A 24,213-nucleotide genomic window follows, 5' to 3' on the forward strand; every position below is an offset into this window, starting at 1 on the left:
TGTAGTATGTTCACAAATGGAAAGTTATATGAAAGTGAAACTGAGTGAACTAAAGCCATATCCAATAATATGGATGAATCTTAGCATACCAAGTAGAAAAAGTAAGTTGCAGAAAACTACATAAATATTACATTATTTTATAAAGCAAAACTAAATATTCTATTACTTAGAAATATATGCATATATAATAAAGCTATTTTTAAGGCACAGTGGAAAACTCAGGAGGGTAGCTATGTCTTGGGGCAAAGCAGAAGGATTTGGTTACCAAGGGACACACAGGTTGATTAAAAATCATTTGTAATTTTCTAGCTCTTAAATGTTGTTCACTTTATAGTTATGCTTCATAACATACGTATATTTTGCATGTATTCTGTTGTATTTTCAAATATTACTTCATAACAATTTATAAAATATAAAGGGCAAGATTGAGTGAATTTTAAAAACTGTGGATGGGTGATATCAAGTAAGAAATGAGAAGGTAGCTAATGAAAAAAGTCCCCAGTCTTGTATCTTAGTGATAAACTACCAGAAAGTTTTGATTTTTTATTTTGGGCAAAGGAATCAATTATCATGAAATATAAACCCTGAGAAATTGACCTCCTAATCTACATTCGAAAGTTACTGCTCTCTCTATGCATGTTTTCTACAGGCTAAAATTTTTTTCTTAAGATTACATTTGATGTTCACTATGCATAAACTGTATTCCTTCAGCCTTCAAAATATGTTCATATGTTATGCATAACTGATAGTGTTACAAATGATATATTTTAATATATTCAATGGGACACCCATACTTTTTATTTTTAATTAGGTCTTTTGTAAATGTACAAAAGACCCTACTGCTCTCCACAGTACAAGAATAAGAATATAGAACCCTATTTCTGCTGCCAATCCCCAAAAAACTGGATAGAAAAGCAAAAGAATGAAGCAGATGTTGTTAAAATTCTCCCTGGTCCAGATTGCTTTTATTTTCAGGTAGAAAGTACATGTAATGTCTAGTAAACATCTGATGATAATTTTTACGACAAAAACAGAGAGTACTAAAGGTTGAGGGATTGTTGTAATCTTTTGGTTTAATCAATATAGCAAAAAAAGAAAATCACCGGATACTTACTTGTATTCCAGGAGGACCTGGATATCCTGGATTACCCTTTGGTCCTGGCAGTGATGACATAATTATACTACCTGGTTCACCCTAAAAGAAGCCATCAATGGAAGTTCTAAGACACAGTTATTATACATGAAAACCAGCAAACCACAAAAATGATCTGAAGATTCAATTTGTAACAGAGATGTACTAAAAGATTAGGCCATCTCAGTAATAAAAAACTTTTAAAGGAAAATGAGGAAGTGGCCAGAGTACACTGAAGAACAGTAGATTTATTAAGAGTGTAGTACCTTCAGTTACTCGTAAAAAATACGTAGTAAATATTAAGTATTTGCCAACAACTGTGGTAGGTTCTGGGTAATCAGTAATAGAGAAGATAAACAAGGCCTCTGTTCTCATAAAGCTAACAATATAATGGGAAAATACAGACCCTAATATGTAAAAATATAAGATGACAACATCAAGGGCTGCGAATATTAAGGGCTATGAAGAAAAATACGTGGTACAATAATTGAAAAAAAACTAGTGGAGAAAATTACTTTAGTTTGGGTAATCAAAGAAGGGCAATCTGTGAAGGTAACATTCAGCCTGAGACTTGAAGGATAATGAGTCATTCAGGTAAAGACAGGAGGAAGAATATTAGGCAAAGTAAACCATATACACGAAAGACTCCAAAAGCAAAACGTTTGGCATATCCCAATAACTAAATGCAGACTGATGTGGTCAGTGAGCTAAAGGATAAGTTTAGTGGTTTAAGATAAGGCTGTCAATGTAGGCAAGGACCAGAGCATGCAGTTCTTACAAACAAACTATGGACTTTACCTTAGATACACAGTAGAAAGTCCTTGAAGATTTATAAGCAGGGAGATTAAATTATCAATTAACACTTTAAAAACATCATTCTTGGTTGCTTTGTAAAGAATAAAACAGGAGGGGAGGTAAGGATGGAGCAGTAGTGAAAAAAAGAGACTAGATAAGAGGTTATTGCAGTAATCAAGATGAGACATTATGACTAACGTGGTAATAGTGGAAATGAAGAAAAGTGGATGAATTTAAGATGCCTTTTATAGGCACACTTAGTGTTTAGTGATGGAATTGAATGAGGAGGTGTGTGAAAGAATGGAAAATATAAATGTTAACTTCCGGGTTTTGAGATCATGTAAAAGTGTACATAACATATAGAGATGTAAATCTGAGATACGAGGAGCCAGAGGGAGGAGCAGGTTTATTTTGTGGGTGGGTTTACTTGGAACATGTGGAGATGTCAGAGAGGCTGATGAATACACATAGCTAACTCAGAAGAAAAGTCTGATTTGGTATTCAGTAACTAGATAGTAATCAATAATATGGGCATTAATAATATTTCTGGGAAGAAGGAGTACAGACTGTGACCTGATGCTTGATGGGCATAAAAGAATGAGCTTACATAAAAGACTGCAGAATAACCAGAGGTGCAGAAGAAAAATCAGGAAAGGACAGTGTAACAGAAGCCAGGGAAAAAAATAATTCTACAGAGAGTAGGTGGTCAACTGTATCAAAGTGTAAGAAGATGAAGACTTAAAGTGTCAGAAAAGAAACTCAAGTCTAATATACACATTTTCAAGTGTATCAGCACATACAAGGTACTTAAAGCCATGGGAACACAGGAGACTACTTGTAAGTTTACAAGCTTACAAGCTTGTAAGTTTATACCTGCACAACTTCTAAAACATCAATTTTAAGACAGAAGTTTGAGTCATTATCCTATTGAAGTTGCGGGCTATCCTAATATTTTATTCAAAACATTCGTTCCCCAGGATGAGATGCTTACCTTCATACCTGGGATCCCAGGGGGTCCCTATTATTAAAAAGAAAAAGGATTATTTTATATGTATGAGAGAGAAACAAGTCAATTATAGAATGCTTTCTAAATAGAGTATAAACTGAGTAGACTGCTGTAGCATCATTTCCGAATAGGATATATCTTAGGATACTTAGAGGTGACATTTATATACATATAAAATTCTTGCTTTTGCCCAGCAGAAAGCTATATTACCAACTTCTTTTTGAAACATTTTCCTCTAGTTTATTACTTTAAAATGTATTACTTTGTTCCACATGAATGCACTGGGCTTTCTCACTACATGTCTGCTTCTTTTGTTAATTCCTGTGTTCATCATAATCCCAAATTTTATAACTTACTGGAGGACCCTGTAAACCGGGAAAACCGGGACTGCCTGGAAATCCACGTTCTCCCTAGAAGGAGTTAAAAATAAAGAGCATGGAGGAACAAGAAACAAAGAATAACTATACCATCAAGATATGACTTCTTGAAAAGATTTCTGTAAAAGCCATTTTGAAACATACCAGATTGCCAAAAAGTTCATTAGCCTTCACTTTCCAATTACTTCAATATCAACTATCCATATCAATTCAACTTTTATCCCAATTCATCCATCCCAATCAGAAGCAAAGAAAAAAAATCATCCACCTCAGTTCTTTTCTTCCAACAAAGACATTTTGAGACAATCACGCCACAAATTCCTATCATCACATTTAATAGTTAATGATCTGCCCCAATTTCCTGCCCACGTGTTATATAGATTCTTACTTTAACTGCTCTATTACATTTTTCTTTTATCGTAAACGATTTCAAATTATTTTTGTAAAGGGGAAAAGATGGTAAGAAAGAAGGCCATTAATATCACCAAGAGGACAATAATAGCAATAGTTCTAGCAATTGCAGGTCATTATGTTTTCTAGGCACCCAGTACTAATATGGACACTTGGTTTAGAAAACAAAAGCTGAAATTGTTGAAGAACACCAAAGCAACCTCATTTCAAATACCTATACGCCATGGTAATCCTAGAAACAACTTCATCAGAAGGTTTGAAAGAATAAAATTACTACTGTTGTGTCTTTGTGAGTCCAATACCCTTCTCTCCACCTTGTTGCACATGGGAAAAGTAGGTCCCGAGAGAAAGGAAGTGGCCTAGACATCAAGTTTAAAAGAGAGAAAAAGAAAAAAAACCTATATATTGTGGCTCCAACTTTAAAGTTCATTCTTTTACTTACATAGTAAGAAATGTAAGAAAAGCATTCAGACTTAAAATATGCATAATAAAACAATTTAATTTGTTTAAAGTTTGTTACTCACATAATTGGAAGCCTGAAACACAAGTTAATCAATGCTCCCTTTAATCATATAGCACACTGTCCTGATTATAGATACACTGGGCCTTCAAATTTGAAACTTTGGCTAGTGGTCTGTTTGTTGCTTAAAGCACACTGGCAAAAATAAGTAAGTATATAAAAATAAACAAATAACCAGACAAGGCACAAAAATTTAGTCCAATTTAACATGAAATGTATCAGGTAAACTAACTCCACATTGGTCTTATTACTTTAAGGTTGCCCTAGCTAAAATGAAGAACATGATTGGTCCTCACAAATCCCAAATTTAAAAAATTATTATTAACAAGGGTTACATTGACCTGAAGAAATATTGGAGATGAAAAGAACTGTACTGCCTCAAGTATATAGTACAGTAATTATCACAAAATATGGCCATTGTAATGCAAAATAGTTTGTTCGAGTTATTTTAAAAATATGCCCTATATAAAATCTGACATATGCCATTAGTTAGAAAGATCTGGCCAGGCGCAGTGGCTCACACCTGTAGTCCCAGCACTTTGAGAGGTCAAGGCGGGTGGATCAAGAGGTCAGGAGTTTGAGACCAGCCTGACCAACATGGTAAAACCGCATCTCTACTAAAAATACCAAAAAAATTAGTTGGGCATTGTGGCACATGCCTGTAATCCCAGCTGCTCAGGAAGCTGAGGCAGGAGAATCACTTGAATCCGGGAGGCAGAGGTTGCAGTGAGCCAAGATCATGGCATTGCACTCCAGCATAGGCAACAGAGCAAGACTCCGTCTCAAAAAACAAAACAAAACGAAACAAAGAAAAAAGGATCTAAGGTATTTTATGAATAGTTTTACAGAATATTATGTGAAAAACAGAAAATACCAAAAGAAAATACAGAGAATAACAATATATTGCATTAACCTAAAGGAAAAGGAGAAAGGGGAGGGAATAAGAATTGGTTATAATATGTAAGCTTACAAAAAGAGCAAAATTTCCTCATTTTTTCTTGCTATCTATTACTTTATATTCAATCCAACAGTTGACTAAAGAGAAGAAACATTGGATCAGAAACAAAAAGTTTGCCGTATCTAAAGTTACGGTTATTTAAAATTGTTAAACGTATCATCTTTGCCGATGAAGAAGTTTCAGGTTTCATACTGACGGTTTATAGTAAAAATGGATGTGCTGCATTACATATAATTTTTTAAGATTTTTCTTAAGGAAGTTATTTGGTGTGTTAAAAAAACTTAAAAACATGAAATATTTGAAAACATAAATTGTACCTAGGTTTTTAATAATGGCAAAGCAAATGAATGACATTCAGAAGTGTTACTTTCAACAACTGATATAATATTTGAAACATATATGTCCTAATTCTGTTTTAATTCTCATCCTACTTTATGCTAAAGCCAAAAGAGGATTTGGTAAGTAATCTTCAACCCAATGCAACATCCCACCTAATTATAAATGTTTAATGAAATTATTGATAGTTCAATATATAGAAAATTATAGTCAGAGCATACTTTATGTAATATCCTAGACCTGAAGCCACTATATCCCTTCTTCTACATTCTTCATATTGATTTCTTTAGGTTTTTAAGTTAATTATTGTCAAGTATACTACCTAAGATTAAGTGGATGGATCTCACCTTGGTTCCATTGCATCCAGGAATACCTTGAGGTCCTGGGGCCCCATCATGGCCTGGCATTCCCTTTGAAAAGCAACACAACACATGTATAATATGTCTTAGATTACTTTTCAAGAGGTTTCAAACTAAAAAGTGAAATGCTACTTACAGGAAGACCTGGTGTCCCTGGAAATCCAGGAAGTCCAGGAGGACCCTATAAGAAGAAATAAAATCCTTAAACTAAATGACAACCAATAACAATAAAATAATATCCTACCTAAGGATATTATGAAAATTATTTTAGAATAGATTTGGAAAAAATGTGTCTCACTATTTATTACCACTCATTGTTCTTTGAAACATTAGAGAAAAATCTCTTATATGTGTTTAAAAGTCTCTTTTATTGAAAACTATAAAAGAAACTTCAATTCGAGGGAGTATTGTCTTCATTGCACTTATTAGGAGGAGGCAAATTCGTGGATGAAATGTCTCTTCTAACAGATAAAGATCTCCCAGGTTTGTGATGAAAAATTAATTCAGCAGGGGATGGGGGAGGAGCAAATATATTGCCCCTGAAGACATTAACAGTGATCACTCCCAAAATTCTTAAATTTCTCTGTCATGATTGGCAAAAATACAAGTTTGACAATATTCTCTGTAGCTGAGGCTATAGTGAAAAAGTATTCTCATATACTGCTAATGAAGATTCATACGCTGTGGAGGGAAATTTGGAAATATCTAGCAAAGTTACCCATGCATTTGCCTTTTGACCTAGCATTTCACTTCTAAGAATCTATCCTGAAGATACCCTAGAAATTATGAAACAAAATATGAGAAACAAAGTTAACAACTGCAGCATTCTTATAGCTAAAGTTTAGAAACCATCATATAACCAGTTATAGTTAAAATTAGAAACAACTTGATACGGTTTGGCTGTGTCCCCAATGAAATCTCATCTTGAATTGTAGCTCCCATAATTCCCCCATGTTGTGGGAGGGACCCGGTGGGAGATAATTGAATCATGGGGGTAGTTTCCCCATACTGTTCTTGTGGTAGTAAGTCTCACAAAATCTGATGGTTTTATAAGGAGTTTCCCTTTTTGTTTGGCTCTCATTTTCTCTTGCCTGCTGCCATGTATGATGTCCCTTTGCTCTTCTTTCATCTTCTGCCATGATTGTGAGGCTTCCTGAGCCATGTGGAACTGTTAGTCCATTAAACTTCTTTCCTTTATAAATTACCTAGTCTTGGGTATGTCTTTATAAGCAGTGTGAGAACAGACTAATACACAACTCAAATGACCACCAACAGGAACATGACTAAATAAATTATGGCACATTCACATCATGTAAAACTATGATTACTGTGTAAAAACTAATGATTACCTCTCAAAGGAAGATTAAAACACTAGGGAAATGGCAAGAAAGAAAGGGAAGCATCTCTGACTACACCTTGTCTTATAAAACCACATAGACATTTTAAATAATTTAAAAATTTTTTAAAAGGTAAAAAAGGAAATCATTAAAAATGAAAAATAAATTGGATCCAGTGTACCTATGTTTCAAGTTGTTGACAAAACCATATAGAGAAAAGAATTACTTCAAGTGCCTTTCATCAAACGTGGTGTCTTGACTGTAATTCTTTAGCAAAACTGGTCAATTCAAAGGGGAAAATCCCAGCAAATAAATAATTAATGGCTCTCAAGAATCCTATTATCACTATTAAAATTTAAATTGTCATTTTGTTAAATTATACATTGTTATTTTGAAGCATATTAATAAGAAATTACATTTATGTTATTAGGAATGAACATTTTCACCTCAACAGAGAGAGAGATGAGGGGGAGAGATAATAAGTATACAAAACCTTTCTTAATTTTAAATTGCAATTGGAAGTAATAATATGAACTCATGTTAATTTTCTCTTAAAAATACATATTTCCACTGAGAAGACATTGAAACAATGACAAATCCAGTAGCAATAAAGACCCGTAACATTCAGACTGTGGTATCTAAATCACATTTTTCACTAAAAAGAACCTGGAATCAGAGATATGGCCCATTTCAGATCTAAAGGGAAAATGCAAAGGATGAGCCTGAAAGAGCTTGCTGTGCCAAAAAGCAAGAAGTTATCAAAGATCAGTGGAGTTTTCTGAAAAGAACACAGGACAGGAGTCAACTTTAAAAGGCTTTCACAGGCAAAAGATGGGACAAACTGGCCTTCAAAAAAATGACTACAATTGATTGAAACACACAAATTCCATGTGCATATGATGAAAACAAAAAGTCAAAGAACTTTCCTTGATGACCACTTGAAGTTTCTGGTGTAGCAACTCATCCTTATTAGAATTCCAGCTAATAAATGAATGATTAATAGAATTTTAAAAATCAGCATCTTGCAAGTCTGAACAAAATAATGACCATCCATGGGTGCCAAATCATTAGTGTAAGTTGACAGGGAAATTTTTGATGGCAGAATCAGGCTAATGTTATCTGAGAATACTGATCAAACCTAACATCAAAAAAAAAAAAAAAAAAGAATAGCCTGATATTCATGCTGCATAAGGTTATTCAATAGTTAAGTTCACAACACTACCTATAAAGTATACTTTTTCCTATTTTCTTTAATGTTATTGCAGTATGATTTACATACAGCAAAATATACCAATCTTAAGTGTACAATTCTGTACTCCCAGAAAGTTCTTTAGTGCCTCTTCCAAGGCAACCTGAAATTTGCAAGAAATATGGGGGACAGAGGAACAATTTAAATGACATCATGAAGAAACAAATCAGCCAAATCCAGAATGTGGAACGCAGTACAATGACCCAGTTTTTCTGATGGCATAATAAAACAAGTTTAATAAACAGCAACCCAAAGCAATACATGGAACTTGCTTGGGTCTAAGTTGAATAAACCATTATAAAAGGACATCTTTCAGACAACTGAGGAAAACTGAATGTGCACTGAACGTCAGAGTACTGAAAAACTATTCCTAATGTTTAAAGGTATGATGATGGTTTAGTTGTTACGTGGTTGTTAGTTAGAGGGGCATGCTGAAGTTTTCATTGGTAGAATGAATGATGCAAGGGATTTACCTTAAAATATTCCAAAAAATAAAGAGGTAAGGTATATGTTAAACAAAACTATCAAAATGTTGTTAATTTTTGAAGCTGGGTGATGAGTTCATGGGGGGTCATTATACTATATGCTCTGTACATTTGTATATTTTTATCAGTTTCCACAATAATGTCTTCAAAATTCTCCATGTCAAGAATTGTCTGTGAGCTGACACCTGAGGATGCAGAAACTATCAGGCCACCTATTCCCAAGAACTGGAGTTCTAGTTGAGGGACATGGAGTATCAAAGCACTCTCAAACACCTGCAATGAGAACTGAGAAAACAGCCAATTCTTTTTAGTCTAAATAGTGCTTAGAATATAGAACATAGTTAATGTTAACTATAGGGATATTAAAAATTATTTTTATTATTATAAAGAGCTTTAATAGTATATTGATATCAATTTTTACAGAAAAATAAAGAATTATGTCTGCTGAAATAAACTAAGGGTTTTGAGTTTCTTCCCTGCTTTTCCAGTACCCTATCCGTATCAGTCATAAGATGCACACAAGGCAAGCTACATGCTTTTAAGAAGTATATAGCAAATATAATATTTTTAATGTTTGTAAAATTTATACATCTACTAAATTTCTGAAGATCAAATGGTTAGCTTTGTCACACATGTAAACATGCTATGTCACCAATTATGTATTTTATTTTCAAATTAGGGAGCTTCATCAATCTATGAACACGGTATTTCAGAGCTAAAAGGGACCTTGGAGATTGTTCTGTTTAGCTCTCTAACTTAACAAATGAAGAAGCTGAGGTTCAGAAAATGTGATTTTTTAAAAGCCAGTACTATTTTTTAAACTACAGTTTCCTCTCAGTTGTAAAATACACGGTAAGACATATGTCAACTTAAAAGCTTTTGAGAAAAAATTATACTAAATGTACATTTCAATTTTGAGATGCATCCTTACTTTTCAGAGCCTCAAGACTTGAAAAGTCACGCATGTTAGATTTGAAGAAATGCAGTATTCCAAAATAGTTATTCTTTAATATAGTGGTTTTAACTAAACTTATTCTCTTCCAGATACACAAAAGAATGATAATGTTTATACATGGTACACTAGGAGTATATACAGTCTGAGGTAACCAGCCTTCTGGACCTAGGCTGAGATAATCACACCAGTTAGGAAGTTCTGGTTTAAACCAACTATATGATACAGATTTTTAATTAAACGACAAACTTTAGAATTCAGGACTTTCATAATTCTCAACCATAAGCTACTTTAAAATCATTTTATATTAAATAGACATATATATACACACATATATATAATAGCTATCAAAATACTAAAGAAGGGTTAGTTACAGACACATACCAACTCTTAAATGTAATTTTTTGAAGACTGTATTTATCTTCCTGCCTTTTAATATGGGTCTTTTCCAACTGTCTCATAATATTTCATTGTTCTTTATCTGTTTCCACCAACAAAGTATTTGATATAGAGAAAATACTACTTACTCTGATTCCTTTTGGTCCTGGTGGCCCTGGAATTCCATCATCACCCTGAAAAATGCAATATTTTTAGTTTTTTCCTTCAAAAAAGTCCTCAAATGACTAATTTTCAATTATAAAATAGGAGATTTAAACTACTGTAAACATCTGTGAAAGTTAGTGAAAAACTTATACACCCAAGGAAGAAGCAATTACTATTGAGACTGAAAGCATTGAGGTAAATTGTATGACCCCAAATAAGAAAGGCCTTTATTTCCTGAGAAGGAAATCGCTGACATATGAATGAAACTTTATACCTATAAAGTTAATTATGAATCATACAAGAAAACAAAGATAAAATATTGATACAGTCATTCTCCAAATTATTTATAAACAAAATAGGAGCTGAAAATCTGGTCAGTTACCACATTATGTTAATCTGCTTGCCATGCTTATATAATGAGCATCATCTCTGAGCCCAAATATGTGCTGTTCTTGAATCTGCTGTTTTTAAACCTCTGCTTTGTTTTATAATGCACTTTGTATTGGCATAGCTTAAGAACGATTTAAAAAGAACCATAAACTTTCCTTTCTAGCTGTCAGTTCCATACAAAAGAACCTACCCATGTGTGTATGTTAATATATGTACCCATTTCTAGTCACAACCGCATTACTGAGAATTGAGTCTTACCTCACTGAGTTTTCATTAACTATTTTCTTTAAAAAATCGGAATTAAAAAACCTAATTCTGCTCCAAGGAAAAGGAACTTTTAAAAGCAAAAAATTGAAACCTACCTAAATAATTATCAACAGGGGACTAGCTTAATAATTTATGGTTTATATGTACACAATGTTAACTTATGGTTTATATATACAATGAAATACAATGCAGTTATACAAAATGAGGAAGTTCTGTATATATTGATAATATGATGTCTACAATGTATATTAAATTAAAAACAAAGGTCAAACTGTGTGTTCAATGTGCTACTATTTTACAAACAAAGGTTGTTAAAGTGTGTGTGCATAAGTCAGGGACTAATGGACACAGGTGAAAAGCAGAACTTTAATTGTATACCCTCTTAATTTATTTTGAATGACATGAACATACTGCCTATCAAAAATTAACTAAATTTGATTTTTTAGAATAAAAAAACCTTTCTAAAATTCCGAGTGTACAGATTAAAGAATAATCCTACAAGTTTTTTGACTTAGTATATATGTTAACATACACATGTACCAGAATACCCAATCACATAAAGGGTATAAGTTCAGCTGTTCGGGGAAACATGGAGTCATACTGGACATAGAAGCACACAATGCTTCAAATTCAGAATCCTGAAAGTTTAGAAAGCAGTTTACCTTCTCTCTTTTCAGATAATTGAAATGAAATCACAAAAAAAAAATTGGACTGCTTTCTAAACTTAACCTGCATACAAGCACACCTTTATAAATGATCATGTTATTGTAGAATAGTCCTAGTTAATACTAAATTATTTCAAAGGAGTTCGAATTTAGGTAACTTATTTTAATTGAACACAAATCTTTATTAAAACTGCCATCTCTCAGCAAGCATGGGGTGCAAGAAACTCAGTCCCTAATCCCAAGTAAACTTAGATACAAGAAATGTAACTTTTCCTGTAGCTTAACTTAATTCTCTTCCAAAATGCCAATTTCTATAACATGGCTGAAGTTTAATCTCAGTCCATTGGAGTTGCCACTTCATTTTCACAAGATCGTGTCTCAGTTTTGGATAACTTAACTAGTTCCAATATGTTGAGGAGTGCTACGGTCTAGTCCAAGCTGGTATTCATTGAGTTGTTCCATGCCAATAGGATGCATGGATTGCTGCCGAGTTAGTGCTCAATTCCATCCACTTGACTCTTTCAGATATCTCTGATACTTCTGTGCTACTCCTGGGTGCACAAGAATCATTCTGTTGCTCTTGCTCTTGATGTGCCATTAGAGACAGGAAATTCAGTTGAGTAGTTCATCTACCAAAATTGTATGCAGACATTTAGGGTCCTGCTGTTTTCTAAGTACTAAAGTTCTACTTGAGAAATTTAGCACAGGTCCCTTCTGCTCTTAAATCTAACAAAACTACCTGATGTACTGCTATCCTCCCAGAGATCATGACCAACATTCTCCCAAAATCTAAGCTCTGATTATAGTTAAGTGTTAAAAAGTATTCATGCATTTAAATTAATTTTCTCCATTTATTGGAAAGACTTCTTAGTAAGTATCCATTTGATTTCCTTAATACTCTAACAACATGATGTACCAACATTATATAAAATAATAAAATTAAGAAAAAGGGTTTTAAGCCAGTTTTCCTTTCCAGGCAAATGATCAGAAGTAGTCCTTTCATATATCAATTCACCAGTCTACCTAATACAGATGAAAAAGGCACTCAGCCAAAAGAGTCATTTAAAAAAAAAACCCAGAAAATTATCTGAGTCTTAAGTTCACTATTGTCTCTTCCAATTCCATATCTTAATATGCACATTGAGATGCTATTCTTGTTCATGATATGGGACAGACTGCCCACATGGCAGTCAATGGACAGAGTCCCCACAACTGATAGGTTGAGACTACCTCCAGATCCATGAGCTGATCCATGGGGCTGGAGGGTAGGGATCTAACCTCTCTTCCCTTTCTCCCACAGACTAACCTTGTGACTTCCACCTTACTAAATTCATTGATTGCCTGTCCCATGTAGTTTACACGACTCTGATTTTCACAAACTAATGTATATGTCACCTTATCGCTGAACCCTGCAGATAAACATCTGATTGCTGCGCTGCTATTACGAATGGACACTTCTCTAAACATGGACCATTTTAGTACTTCAGGTACCCTAACTTTATTACATTGAACCTGATAGACTGCAACAATTGTCTCTGATACCACAGGAACAAAATACCTCCTCAGATGTCAACTCACTCCTGTCCCATATGGTAGTAATTGAATTATCTGGGAAAAGGGACATATGATCTGTCATTGGAGCCATTTTGGCCTCGATGGTGGTGGCAATTTATTTCTCTATTCCTGCCTCCACCTTACAAAAATATTTCAATTTCATTCAAGTACTCTGCCCACCAGGAGGGACTTCTGTCTGGTTGATCCCCATGGTAACCAATGATTTTACATTCCCAGAACTGTGTGCACTCTTCTTGGGATATTATTTCTTTTGTAAAAATCAGGCCTTCAACATTCCTACCAATGTAACATACATAATAGGACATTGATAAGAGATAACTCAAATATTCAAAACAGTCCCTCTCATTAAGCATAAAACATTACATAAAACAAAATGAGAACTCCAAAACTAGATAGACTCCGGTTATTCAGGAGAATTGCCAGCTGGCATTACCTACGGTCTACTCATGGGAATACTCCAGACAACTTTTCTCACTGTCAGCGTCACTCAGTTAGGAAAGGTTGTTCACAACCTGTCTTTGACCCTCGCTGAGGTCATTAATGACACTGCTTTGGAAACAAAGCAGACTAGCCTCAACTCCTTGGCCCATGTAGTGTTAGCTAACCATAAAGCCCTTAACTGCCTGCTGGCCAATTTTGAGGGGTCTCTGTGATTGCCAGCACCTCATATTGTACCTAGATCCATGAAAACTGGCAAAGTAGAACAGTCCATCATAAGACTTAAGAAAAAAACCTCCTGGCTCTCTAACATAGATCAAGTGGGCTATGGGACATCTATTATTGGTTTGGCAATAGCTGGGGCTCATGCTTACATGCAGTTCTCCAAGCAGGCCTGATCATCCTGCTTAGAATATCATGACCATAATCTACTGTGGCCTCAGACATTATCCTGTTTTTGACAGAGTCCTTTAAAGCCCAACCCATTCAGGTCCATGGTGGGGCAGCTTATGTTTCTCACTCAGGTCCTGAAAAATCAAGGTATGGAACTGGGAATATGGCTCTTGTCTAAACACCTATGACTGTTTGGGTCCAACCAAAGTCCTCTTGGTAAGCCTCATAAGGGACAGCTACTCTCCACATAGCAGACTTGGTGCACAGCTAATGCACTGCAATCTCTGAAGTGAGTATCAGTTAAAGATTCAGGCTCCCATGGCCGGCTGTGCTCAACCGCATTTCTGCATTTAAAGGCCTCTTTTGGTGGAGACCTTCTTATGGGAGGAGAAAGAAACCATAAAAATACTTTTTCTGCACTCTGACTCAGTACTTTTCCACTCCTAGCTCTTCTCCTTCTCCCACCCTGCCCCTGGGTCCATACAACTGCAGGAGCTTTTCGTTCTGAGCTCCCTCAGCAGTCAAATGATTTCCAACATCTGTGCTGATCCATCTGACCTTTGCTGGTGATGCACCATGGGGACAAATAGAACAGTGGGGGAGTCAGCACTTTCTCCAGTTTAACTTTCCGCTTATAATATTGCAGTAAGTGAGTAAAGGTTTGACTGTTACTTTCATTTTGGCTTCTTGTCTTAATCAGCTACTCTAACAACTGGCAGTTCAGCTCTCTCCAGCTCAGTTAAGCTCTTGACAGAACTTAATTTTGGTGAAGGCAGTCAATAACTACATAAAATCAACAGCATCTTCCAAAAGCATCTGAACATGGCAGTAATATTTAGTTTTTTAACAAAATACAATAAAGTACAGACTGCCTGCCATTCCATTGTTTCATTTACGTATTAGTTTCTGGCTATAATTCAGTAACTTTTTAGTTGATGTGACACCTAGTCCCACATTTAAGATGACTTAATTCATCTGGCGTTACTGGTTGGCAACATGATACATACCTTTTGTCCCCGAGGCCCTGGAGGCCCTTCTGGACCTGGAAATCCAGGTAATCCTGGGTGTCCTTCCAAACCTGGAAACCCTCTCTCTCCCTGAAATTAAATGAGAATGAAAGGTAAGGTCATTTGTGAATTTTCAAGCACAGGCATAGTTGAGATTCAAAAAGATCACATGACTATCTAGACAAAACTAACTTAATTTAATTATGCAAATTCACAGTATCTACTAACATGAGAAAACCTCTTAAGATGTGAGGGGGGAAAACATAAACCCTCTGGAAATTATATCATATATGGTAATCTCTTTCTTTCTTGTAAAAAGCATATCAGAAATGAAATGAGATTTAAACATACTGACATCAAGAGTTTAACAGGGAAGATAGCAATAAATCCAGGAAACTAGATCTGTAAGGGTTACATTAAATAAGTATGGAGCAGGGAAGGGTAAAAGGAAACCATCAGACAAGTTCCCAGGCTTGAAATTAACCAGAAAAAAACCTTCAGAACATCAAAACTTTCATTACCTTTTCTAATTGTAAAATTAATACTAAAAAGGAATACACATTCACTGTAGAAAACAAAAGTATATAGAAAACACCACCATTAATTCCTTTACTCAGAATAATTACCTGAATTATGACTCACGTCTGAGTTCCAACTGCAGCCTTTATCATCACCAGGACAGGAGGACTGCCTGTCTACCTGTGAGGACCCACCATATCTTATCAGCACCTTTACAGTAGGGTTGCCTGATGTGAATATCTGTACAGCCAGAAAGGTGGGGTAGCAGAGCCAGCATGTGTACTAATGGTATTTAGATTAACATATTAGGGTTAGGTAATCTGCATACAGCCAATCCTAATAAGGGTATAAACTCCAACACTAGGGGATCCAGTTACACAAAGATAATTCATCACTATGAAGTTTAAGAACGCCGAAGGCTCACAGCTTCATGGCACATGCTCCCAACTACGGGGCTACAAGTAGTTCCTCTACTTTCCTAAGGCTTGAAGGCTGTCTCTGGTCAGACCTCATTCTGGGAACCCTCTTAACAGATCCTACCCACAGTGACAGCCTGGACAGCACCTGAGAAAGAGAAAGCATCCATATCTACTAGGTGACTGACTAATGGGCCATTGAAGACACATATCTCTAGAGGTTAAGGTACAGCAGACTTTTATTTCTACTCTGAAAGTGTGTGTGTGTGTGTGTTTTGTAAGTACTAAGTTTAGTCTAAAAACCCTAGATGATTTTGTGCTGAATAATTCAATAATCATCCTATAATAAATACAAGTACTTTGAAAAGACTACTTCTGGTCAGTTTCCAGTAGACGGAAATATTCCTGTACTTTTGACAATAATTATTGCTGACATATTACTACATTTCTTATTTTCTAGACATATATCCCTTTGCTGTTTTAATTAGTGATTAAATTATGATAATTTAGTATTCATTAACCTCAACACAACTGTTTTTAAGGAAATAAAACAAGGGGAAGAAATTAAGTTTTAAAATTTTTAGAGATAGATTCCCTCAAATTATTACTGGCAGAGCTAGTAGTAGAAATCTGATCACAAATTACAGTCAGAAAGAAAGTACAAAGGAAAAAAAATCTAGTTACAGTAGATTTTCATGAAAGGAAAACAGGTACATTTTGGGATCCCAGTTGGTATTTAGAGCATATCTCTGCCAAAACTGGGGGATAATACTTGAAGAAAGTCATGTTTTCTCAGAAGCAAAACTGCTATCTCGCCTACAGATAAGAGAGGAATAAGCTAAAAATTTTAAGTGGAGGTGCTAAAAAGCTTAATTTTGTTGATACTAATAAAACCATATACCTATAAATGATATATCCTGAAATCTCCTTGCACTACAGTCAAATAATATCATGGTCTATCTAGCAGAGTGAGCAATATTATAGTAAAGAAAAGAGAAGGGCAACCACCAGACAGTAGCAAAAGGAATTCAAAAATCAATACCAGAGCCTTTGAAAGGTACTAAGGTTACTAAGTAGAAACTATAGAAGCCTTGAGCAAGGATGTGGTGGGGGTGGGATCCTCCATCTAATTCCTAATACATATGGTAGGGAAGGTTGACATTTGTTGTTGCCTACTCTAACTACTGTAGATTTTACTGTAATTTGCTAACACAAAAAGAAAATGGCTATTTCTAAAGGTCAAACTTAAAAAAAAAAACTGGTTTATGCTGCCTGCCCATATTTGCATAAAAATATCATTCTTATTTTCCTTTGTGGAATAATATTTCTCTCCCTCTGCCTATCCTTTAAATACTGATATTATACTGGATTCCTTTTTTGACCTTCTCTCTCTTTACCGGGGAATCTAAAATACCAACTCTTTTTCCTAAAAAACTAGGCTCTCATAGGCAACTGTCTCAAACATCTCCACTTGAATGCATACAGGCACCTAAAACTCAATGACAATAATAATAGCTAACATGTATTTAGTGTTTTCTATATGCCAAATAATTACTCTAAACTCTTTCCATGTTTTATCTTATTTAATACTCTCAATGTTAATATGAGGTAGACACTATATTTCCATTTTATATATGAAGAATCAGGACAACGAAAAATTTTGTAATTTTCATAAGAACAAACTTGATATAAACAACATTGAATTCATGTTCTACTGTCTTCTCCCTTCCAGGAAATAGCACAACCCAACTACCTCAGCCAGAAATTTGTAATAACTTTGACTCCCCTCACATTACTACTTCATCTAATGAATTATGTCTTCTTCAACTTTGTATTCTAAGTGCCCAACAGAACAAATACTCAGTAAATTCTCATTCAATGAATAAACTTCCTTAATGGATTAAATAAAATATATGGCATATGCTTTTGTCAAAAATTAAAAACATACAAGATTTAGGGCTAGGGGAAATTATACAAAGGACAACTTTTAGTGATCCTTTGGCTGGTTTATATATCATAAGCTAGTATTAAGAAGGATAAAAATCTGATGTACTGAGAAGTAGACTAGTTTGTGAGTTAAAGACTTCCATAAAAGTGTTACCATTTTCAGGAAGCGCACTTTATAATGACAATAAGAAGTTGTATAATCATGCAACTTTAAAATAAAAAAGTATTTTAAGAATAGTTTCTCAAGGAAGAAAAAATTAACCAGGAAGATATTAGAATTCTGAGGATAGGAAAAATACAAAATAGGACAAACTGCTATAATAATAATTGAGATTAAAATTATTTCAGATTATAATGTAAAAATGCAGAAATTATATGAACATATTTATATGAACATATGGACAAGGCAAGACCTTTAATGAACAAATGAGATGATAATTTAATAAAGTAATGCAATTATAGGCAATTTGGTTCTCTTTTTTGCATAATGTCTATTTTGTTTTTGTAGTTATGTAGCACTAGAAATATCTGATGTATTACAATTGGTAGAACAAGAAAATAGACCTTTGGCAACTGCCAAAATTGAGATACTCTAAGTCAGCTATAAAACTTAAAGTTGCATTAGAACCACTTGGAGAACTTATTAAAACACACATTACCTGGCCCCGACACCAGAGTTAGATTGAGTAGGTCAGCTGCAGAGCTTGAGATTTTGCATTCCTTACCAGCTTCCAGTAAATGCTGATGCCACTGACAGAGGCACACTTGGTTTAGTTAATGTTTGATTGTGACACAGATTTTATATTTTTAACTGGTTAACTTGATCTCATCAGGGGTCTAGCAAGTTTTCTTTGTTTAGCAATGTGCACTTGGAGACATTCCTTTCAGGGAAATCTAGATGTTTTATTTCTATGTTAAAAACATTTTAAAAGCAGTTTTCCTGAAGTATAATTAACATACAATAAATCATACATATGTAGAGTACACTATTTTAAAAGTTTGGGGGTTTTTTGTTTGTTTTGGGGGGTGGTTATTTGAGACAGGATCTCACCTTGTTGCACAGGCTGGAGTGCTGTGGCACAAACACAGCTCACTGCAGCCTAGACCTCCTGGGCTCAGGTGATCCTCCCAGCTCAGCCTCCCTGAGTAGCTGGAACTACAAGTGTGTGCCACTATGCCCAGCCAATTTTTATATCTTTTGTAGAGACAGGGTTTCACCATGTTACCCAGGTTGGTATCAAACTCCTGGGCTCAAGCGATCCACCTGCCTCAGCCTCTCAAAGTGCTGGGATTACAGGTGTCAGCCACCATGCCTGGCCAAAAGTTTTGACACATATATACACCAGTGAAACTGATTTGGCTCTGGATTCTCACCCAAATCTCATCTCGAGTTGTATACCACATAATCGCCAAGTGTTGAGGGAGGAACCTGGTGGGAGATGACTGGATCATGGAGCCAGTTTCCCCGACACTGTTCTCCTGATAGTGAGTGGGTTCTCACAAGATCTGATGGTTTTGTAATGGGCTCTTCCCTCTCAGCTCCTCACTCTTCTCTCTCCTGCTGCCTTGTGAAGAAGGTGCCCACTTCCCCTAAGCCTTCTACCATGACTGTAAGTTTCCTGAGGTCGCCCAGCCATGCGGAACTGTGAGTCAATTAAACTTCCTTTGTTTATAAATTACCCAGTCTTGAGTATTTCTTTATAGCAGCGCAAAGATGGACTAATACAGAAACCATTACCACAATCAAAATAATGAACATAGTCAATCCATTACAGAAGCTTCTTTGTGCCCATATCTTCCTTATTCCTATACCCATCTCCCTACTCCTACCCACCCCAGGCCATGAGAGATCTGCTTTCTGTCACTGTAGATTAATTTGCATTTTCTAGAATTTTATATAAATAGAATTATAAAGAATGTACTCTTTTTGTCTAACTTTTCACTCAGCATAATTACTTGGAGATTCAAACTTGTTGTGGTGAATATCAGTAATTCATTACTGTTTATTATTGAGTAGTATTCCATCGTAGAGATATACTGCAATGTGTTGATTCATTTACCTGTTGATGGGAAGTTGAGTTGTTTCCCGTTTCTGGCTATTACAAATAAAGCTACTATGAATATCCATGTACAAGATTTACATAGGCATATGCTTTGATGTCTCATGGGTAAATGTTTAGGAATCAACAGGGTCATATAATAGGTGTTTAACATTTTATGAAATTGCCAAACTTTGTAGACCATTTTCCACTTATACCAATAATCTATAATTGTTCCAGTTGCTTCCACATTCTCATCTATACTTGCTTTGGCTAAAAGTTATTATTAGATATTCTAATAGGTTTATGGTGGTATCTCATTGTGGTTTTCTCTTGCATTTCCCTAATTAACAATGTTAAGCATCTTTTCATGTATCTATTTGCCATCTATATATCTGCTTTTATTAAGTGTCAAAATATTCTTCCAATTTGTTTATAATTAAATTTTATTTGGAGCTGTTTGTTTTATTATTAAATTTTTAGAGTTCTTTATATATTCTGGATACAAGTCTTTTATCAGATATGTAATTTGCAAATATTATTTTTCCTGGACTGTGAATTATCTTTTTATTCTTTTAACAATACTTTTAGAGGAGAACAAGTTTTTACTTTTGAGGAAATACAACTTAACAGTATTTTCTTTGGTGGATCGTGTTTTTGATGTCACATCTATTCTCAAATTGGAAAAGAAAAACAAAAACAGATGTCTTTTAATGGATGAATGGTTAAACAAACTTTGGCAGATCCATACCATGGAATACTAAGCAATAAAAAGGAAATAACTATTGATACATGCAGTAACTTGGATGCTTCTCAAAGGAATTATGCAGAGTGACAAAAGCCAGTCTTACAAAGGCACGTACTTTATGATTCCACTTGTATAACAGTTCTTTTTTACCTGTTTTTAGGTTCAGGGGATACAGGTGCAGGTTTGTTACATGGGTAAATTGCATGTCACTGAGTTTTGGAATACAAATGATCCCATCACCCAGGTAGTGAGTGTCATACCTGATAGGCAGTTTTTCAACAGTCTCCCCCTTATCTTCCCCCACTAGTAGTCTCCAGTGTCTATTGCTACCATCTTTATTTCCACGTGTACTCAGTATTTAGCTCCCACTTATAAAGTGAGAACATGTGGTATTTGGTTTTCTGTTCCTGCCTTAATTAGCTAAGAATAATGGCTTCCAGTTGCATCCATGCTGCTGCAAAGGACATGACTTCATTCTTTTTTATGGCTGCATACTGTTTCATTGTGTATATGTAGCACACTTTCTTTAGTCCACTAATGATGGGCATCTAGGTTGATTCCATCTTTGCTATTGTGAATAGTGCTGTGATGAGCATATGAGTGTATGTGTCTCTTCAGTAGAACAGTTGCTTTTCCTTTGGGTATACACCTAGTACTGAGATTGCTGGGTTGAATGGAAATTCTGTTTTAAGTTCTTTAAAAAATCTCCAAACTGCTTTCTACAGTGGCTGAACTGATTAAAGAATCTCCAAACTGATTTCTACAGTGGCTGAACTAATTCAAATTTACACCAACAATGTACAAGAACTCTCTTTTCTCTGCAACCTCACCAACATCTGTTATTTTTTAAATTTTTTAATAATAGCCATTTTAACTGAGATAATGGTATCTCATTATGACTTTAATTTGCATTTCTCTGATGGTTAGTGATATTGAGAATTTTTTCACATATTTGTTGCCCATATGTATGTCTTCTTTTGAGAAGTATATGTTCATGTCCTTTGCCCATTTTAGAAATTTTTTTTTTTGCTTGTTGAATTGTTTAAGTTCCTTATAGATTCTGGACATTAGACCTTTTTTGGATGCATAGTTTGTAAATATTTTTGCACATTCTGTAGGCTGTCGGTTTACTCTGTTGATAGTTTCTTTTGCTATACTCTTTTGTTTATTTTGTTATTTTGCTCTTTAGTTTAATAAGGTCACACTTGTCAATTTTTGTTTTGTTGAACTTGCTTTAGGGAACTTTGTCATAAATCATTTCCCAAGGACAATGTCTAGAATGGTATTTCCTACGTTTTTTCTAGGATTTTTATAGTTTGAGGTCTTACACGTCAGTCTTTAATCCATCTTGAGTTAATTTTTGTATATGGTGAAAGGGAGGGGTCCGATTTCATTCTTCTACATATGGCTAGTCAGTTATCACAGCACCATTTATTGAATAGGGAATTATTTCCTCATTGCTCATAAAACTGATTTTTCTTTACTGATCTTAGTTTGTTGGTTTTGTTTATTCTGTGATCTTTCTAAACTCAATTATAAGTTTTAGGAGTATTTTAGCATATGTCATAACATTTTCTCCACTGACAAATCATATCGTCATCAAAAAAACAAAAAATATATATCTTCCTTTTCAATCTGGATACTTTTTCATTTCTTTTTCTTGTCTTACTGTACTGGCAGTGTTGAATAGAAATGGTGAGAGCAGATGTTCCTGAAGTTAGGAGAAAGGAACTCAGTCTTTTTCCATTGAGTATAATTTTAGCTTTAGGGATTTGGCATATGCCCTTTACGGTTGAGGAAATCTTTTCTACTCCTAGTTTACTAAGAGTAATTTTTATTAGAAATGGATGTTGAATTTTGTTAAATGCATTCTTTGTATCTATTAAGATAATTGTATGGGGGTTTATATATTTACGCTCTAAATTTTGTTTTGGTCTTAATATAGTGAATCACAATTTTTGATTTTCAAATGTTAAACCAAACATGGATTCCTGGCATAAATGCCACTTGGTCACAACCTGTCATCCACTTTATATGTTGTTGGATCTGATTTGCTAAAACTTTAAGAATTTCTGTATCTATGCTCATGAGGGATACTGATCTGTGGTTTTCTGTTTCTGTAATTTTGTCATCGTTTCGTTTTGGTATCAGGGCCATGCTTGCTTCACAAAATTAACTGGAGGGCATTCAATATCCCTCTGTTTTTTGAATAAGTTTATGCAAGACTGACACTGTCACTTGCAAAAATGTTTCATAGAATTCATCAGTAAACTCTTCTGGAACAGGAATTCTTAGTTGGAAGGGTTGATAATTCAACTTCCTTAGCATATATAGGGCTATTTATATTTTGCTTCCTTCATTCTACACGCATTCTCAATCACGCATTACATTTGTTTTTGTTTTTGGTAATGTATATTTCTTAAGGAATTTGTCCATTTCCCCTAAGCTGTCAAATTTATTGTTATAAAGTGATTTATGATAGTCCCTTATTGATCTTTTAATGATTGTAGGGTCATTCCTGATATGGGTAATCTGTGTTTTCTATTTTCTTATCATCTTTTGTGCCATCAATTACCAACTTTTGACCGTGTTTTCTATTTTTCTCTAGTTAATATATTGCTACTTTTGTCTTTATTATTTCCTTCATTATCTTAAATTTAATTTGCTTGTCCTTTTCTAGCTTCTTAAGTGAGAAACGTAGGTCGCCAATGTTAAATCTTTCTTCTTTTCTAACATAGACATTTAAATCTATTTCCCACGTATGCCCTGCTTTAATCCCATTCCAAAATTTTCAGTTTTCAACAATATGTAACTAAAATCATTTTCTAATTTTCCTTGATTTCTTCCTTGGTCCAGCAGTTATTTAGAACAGTGCTTTCTAAATTCCAAATAGAAGGAATTTTCTACAAATATTATTATTATTTATTTCTTACTCATTCCATTGTGATAAGAGAATATACTGATATTTTTAATCTTTTGGTAATTAGAGGGTCTCATTTTGTGACCTATCTCATAGTCTACACTGGTGAAAATTCCATGGCTCTTGAAAAAAATTATATTCTGTAGTTGTTTGATATAGGGCTCTTTATATGTCAGTAAAGCCTAAGTTGTTAAGAGTGGAACAACTGAAATAGTAGTGTTAGAATCACAACCATTATTGTGGATTTGTCTATTTCTCCCTTTAATTCTGTCAGTTTTGGCTTCATGTATTTTGAATCTCTGTTATTACACTTGAAACAGCGCTTTGTGTTAAATAAATAGAGGAAAAAAGATACAATCTTCTTATATTTACCCATATTTACACCATTTCTATTACTTTCCATTCCCTCCTATAAATTCACATATCCAT

General features: G+C 34.5%; 1 protein-coding gene across 3 annotated transcripts in view; it reads right to left on the reverse strand.

The window, feature by feature from the left end:
- The window catches only part of LOC105490456 (collagen type IV alpha 5 chain), a 271,513-nt gene that overhangs the window by 137,174 nt on the left and 110,126 nt on the right, over positions 1-24,213 (reverse strand). For all 3 annotated transcript variants that reach the window (XR_011618460.1, XM_011756104.3, XM_024795626.2), the window contains 7 exons: positions 15,196-15,285; positions 10,445-10,489; positions 6,031-6,075; positions 5,883-5,945; positions 3,290-3,343; positions 2,919-2,945; positions 1,115-1,195 (listed from right to left, as the gene is read on the reverse strand). Coding sequence is in view for 2 of the 3 variants with exons in the window: in XM_011756104.3 (XP_011754406.2) it covers positions 1,115-1,195; positions 2,919-2,945; positions 3,290-3,343; positions 5,883-5,945; positions 6,031-6,075; positions 10,445-10,489; positions 15,196-15,285 (405 nt within the window). In the remaining variant the exon portion in view is untranslated. The remainder of the gene's footprint in view (positions 1-1,114; positions 1,196-2,918; positions 2,946-3,289; positions 3,344-5,882; positions 5,946-6,030; positions 6,076-10,444; positions 10,490-15,195; positions 15,286-24,213) is intronic.

Source organism: Macaca nemestrina, chromosome X, assembly GCF_043159975.1.
Source record: "Macaca nemestrina isolate mMacNem1 chromosome X, mMacNem.hap1, whole genome shotgun sequence".
Classification (NCBI taxonomy): Eukaryota; Metazoa; Chordata; class Mammalia; order Primates; family Cercopithecidae; genus Macaca; species Macaca nemestrina.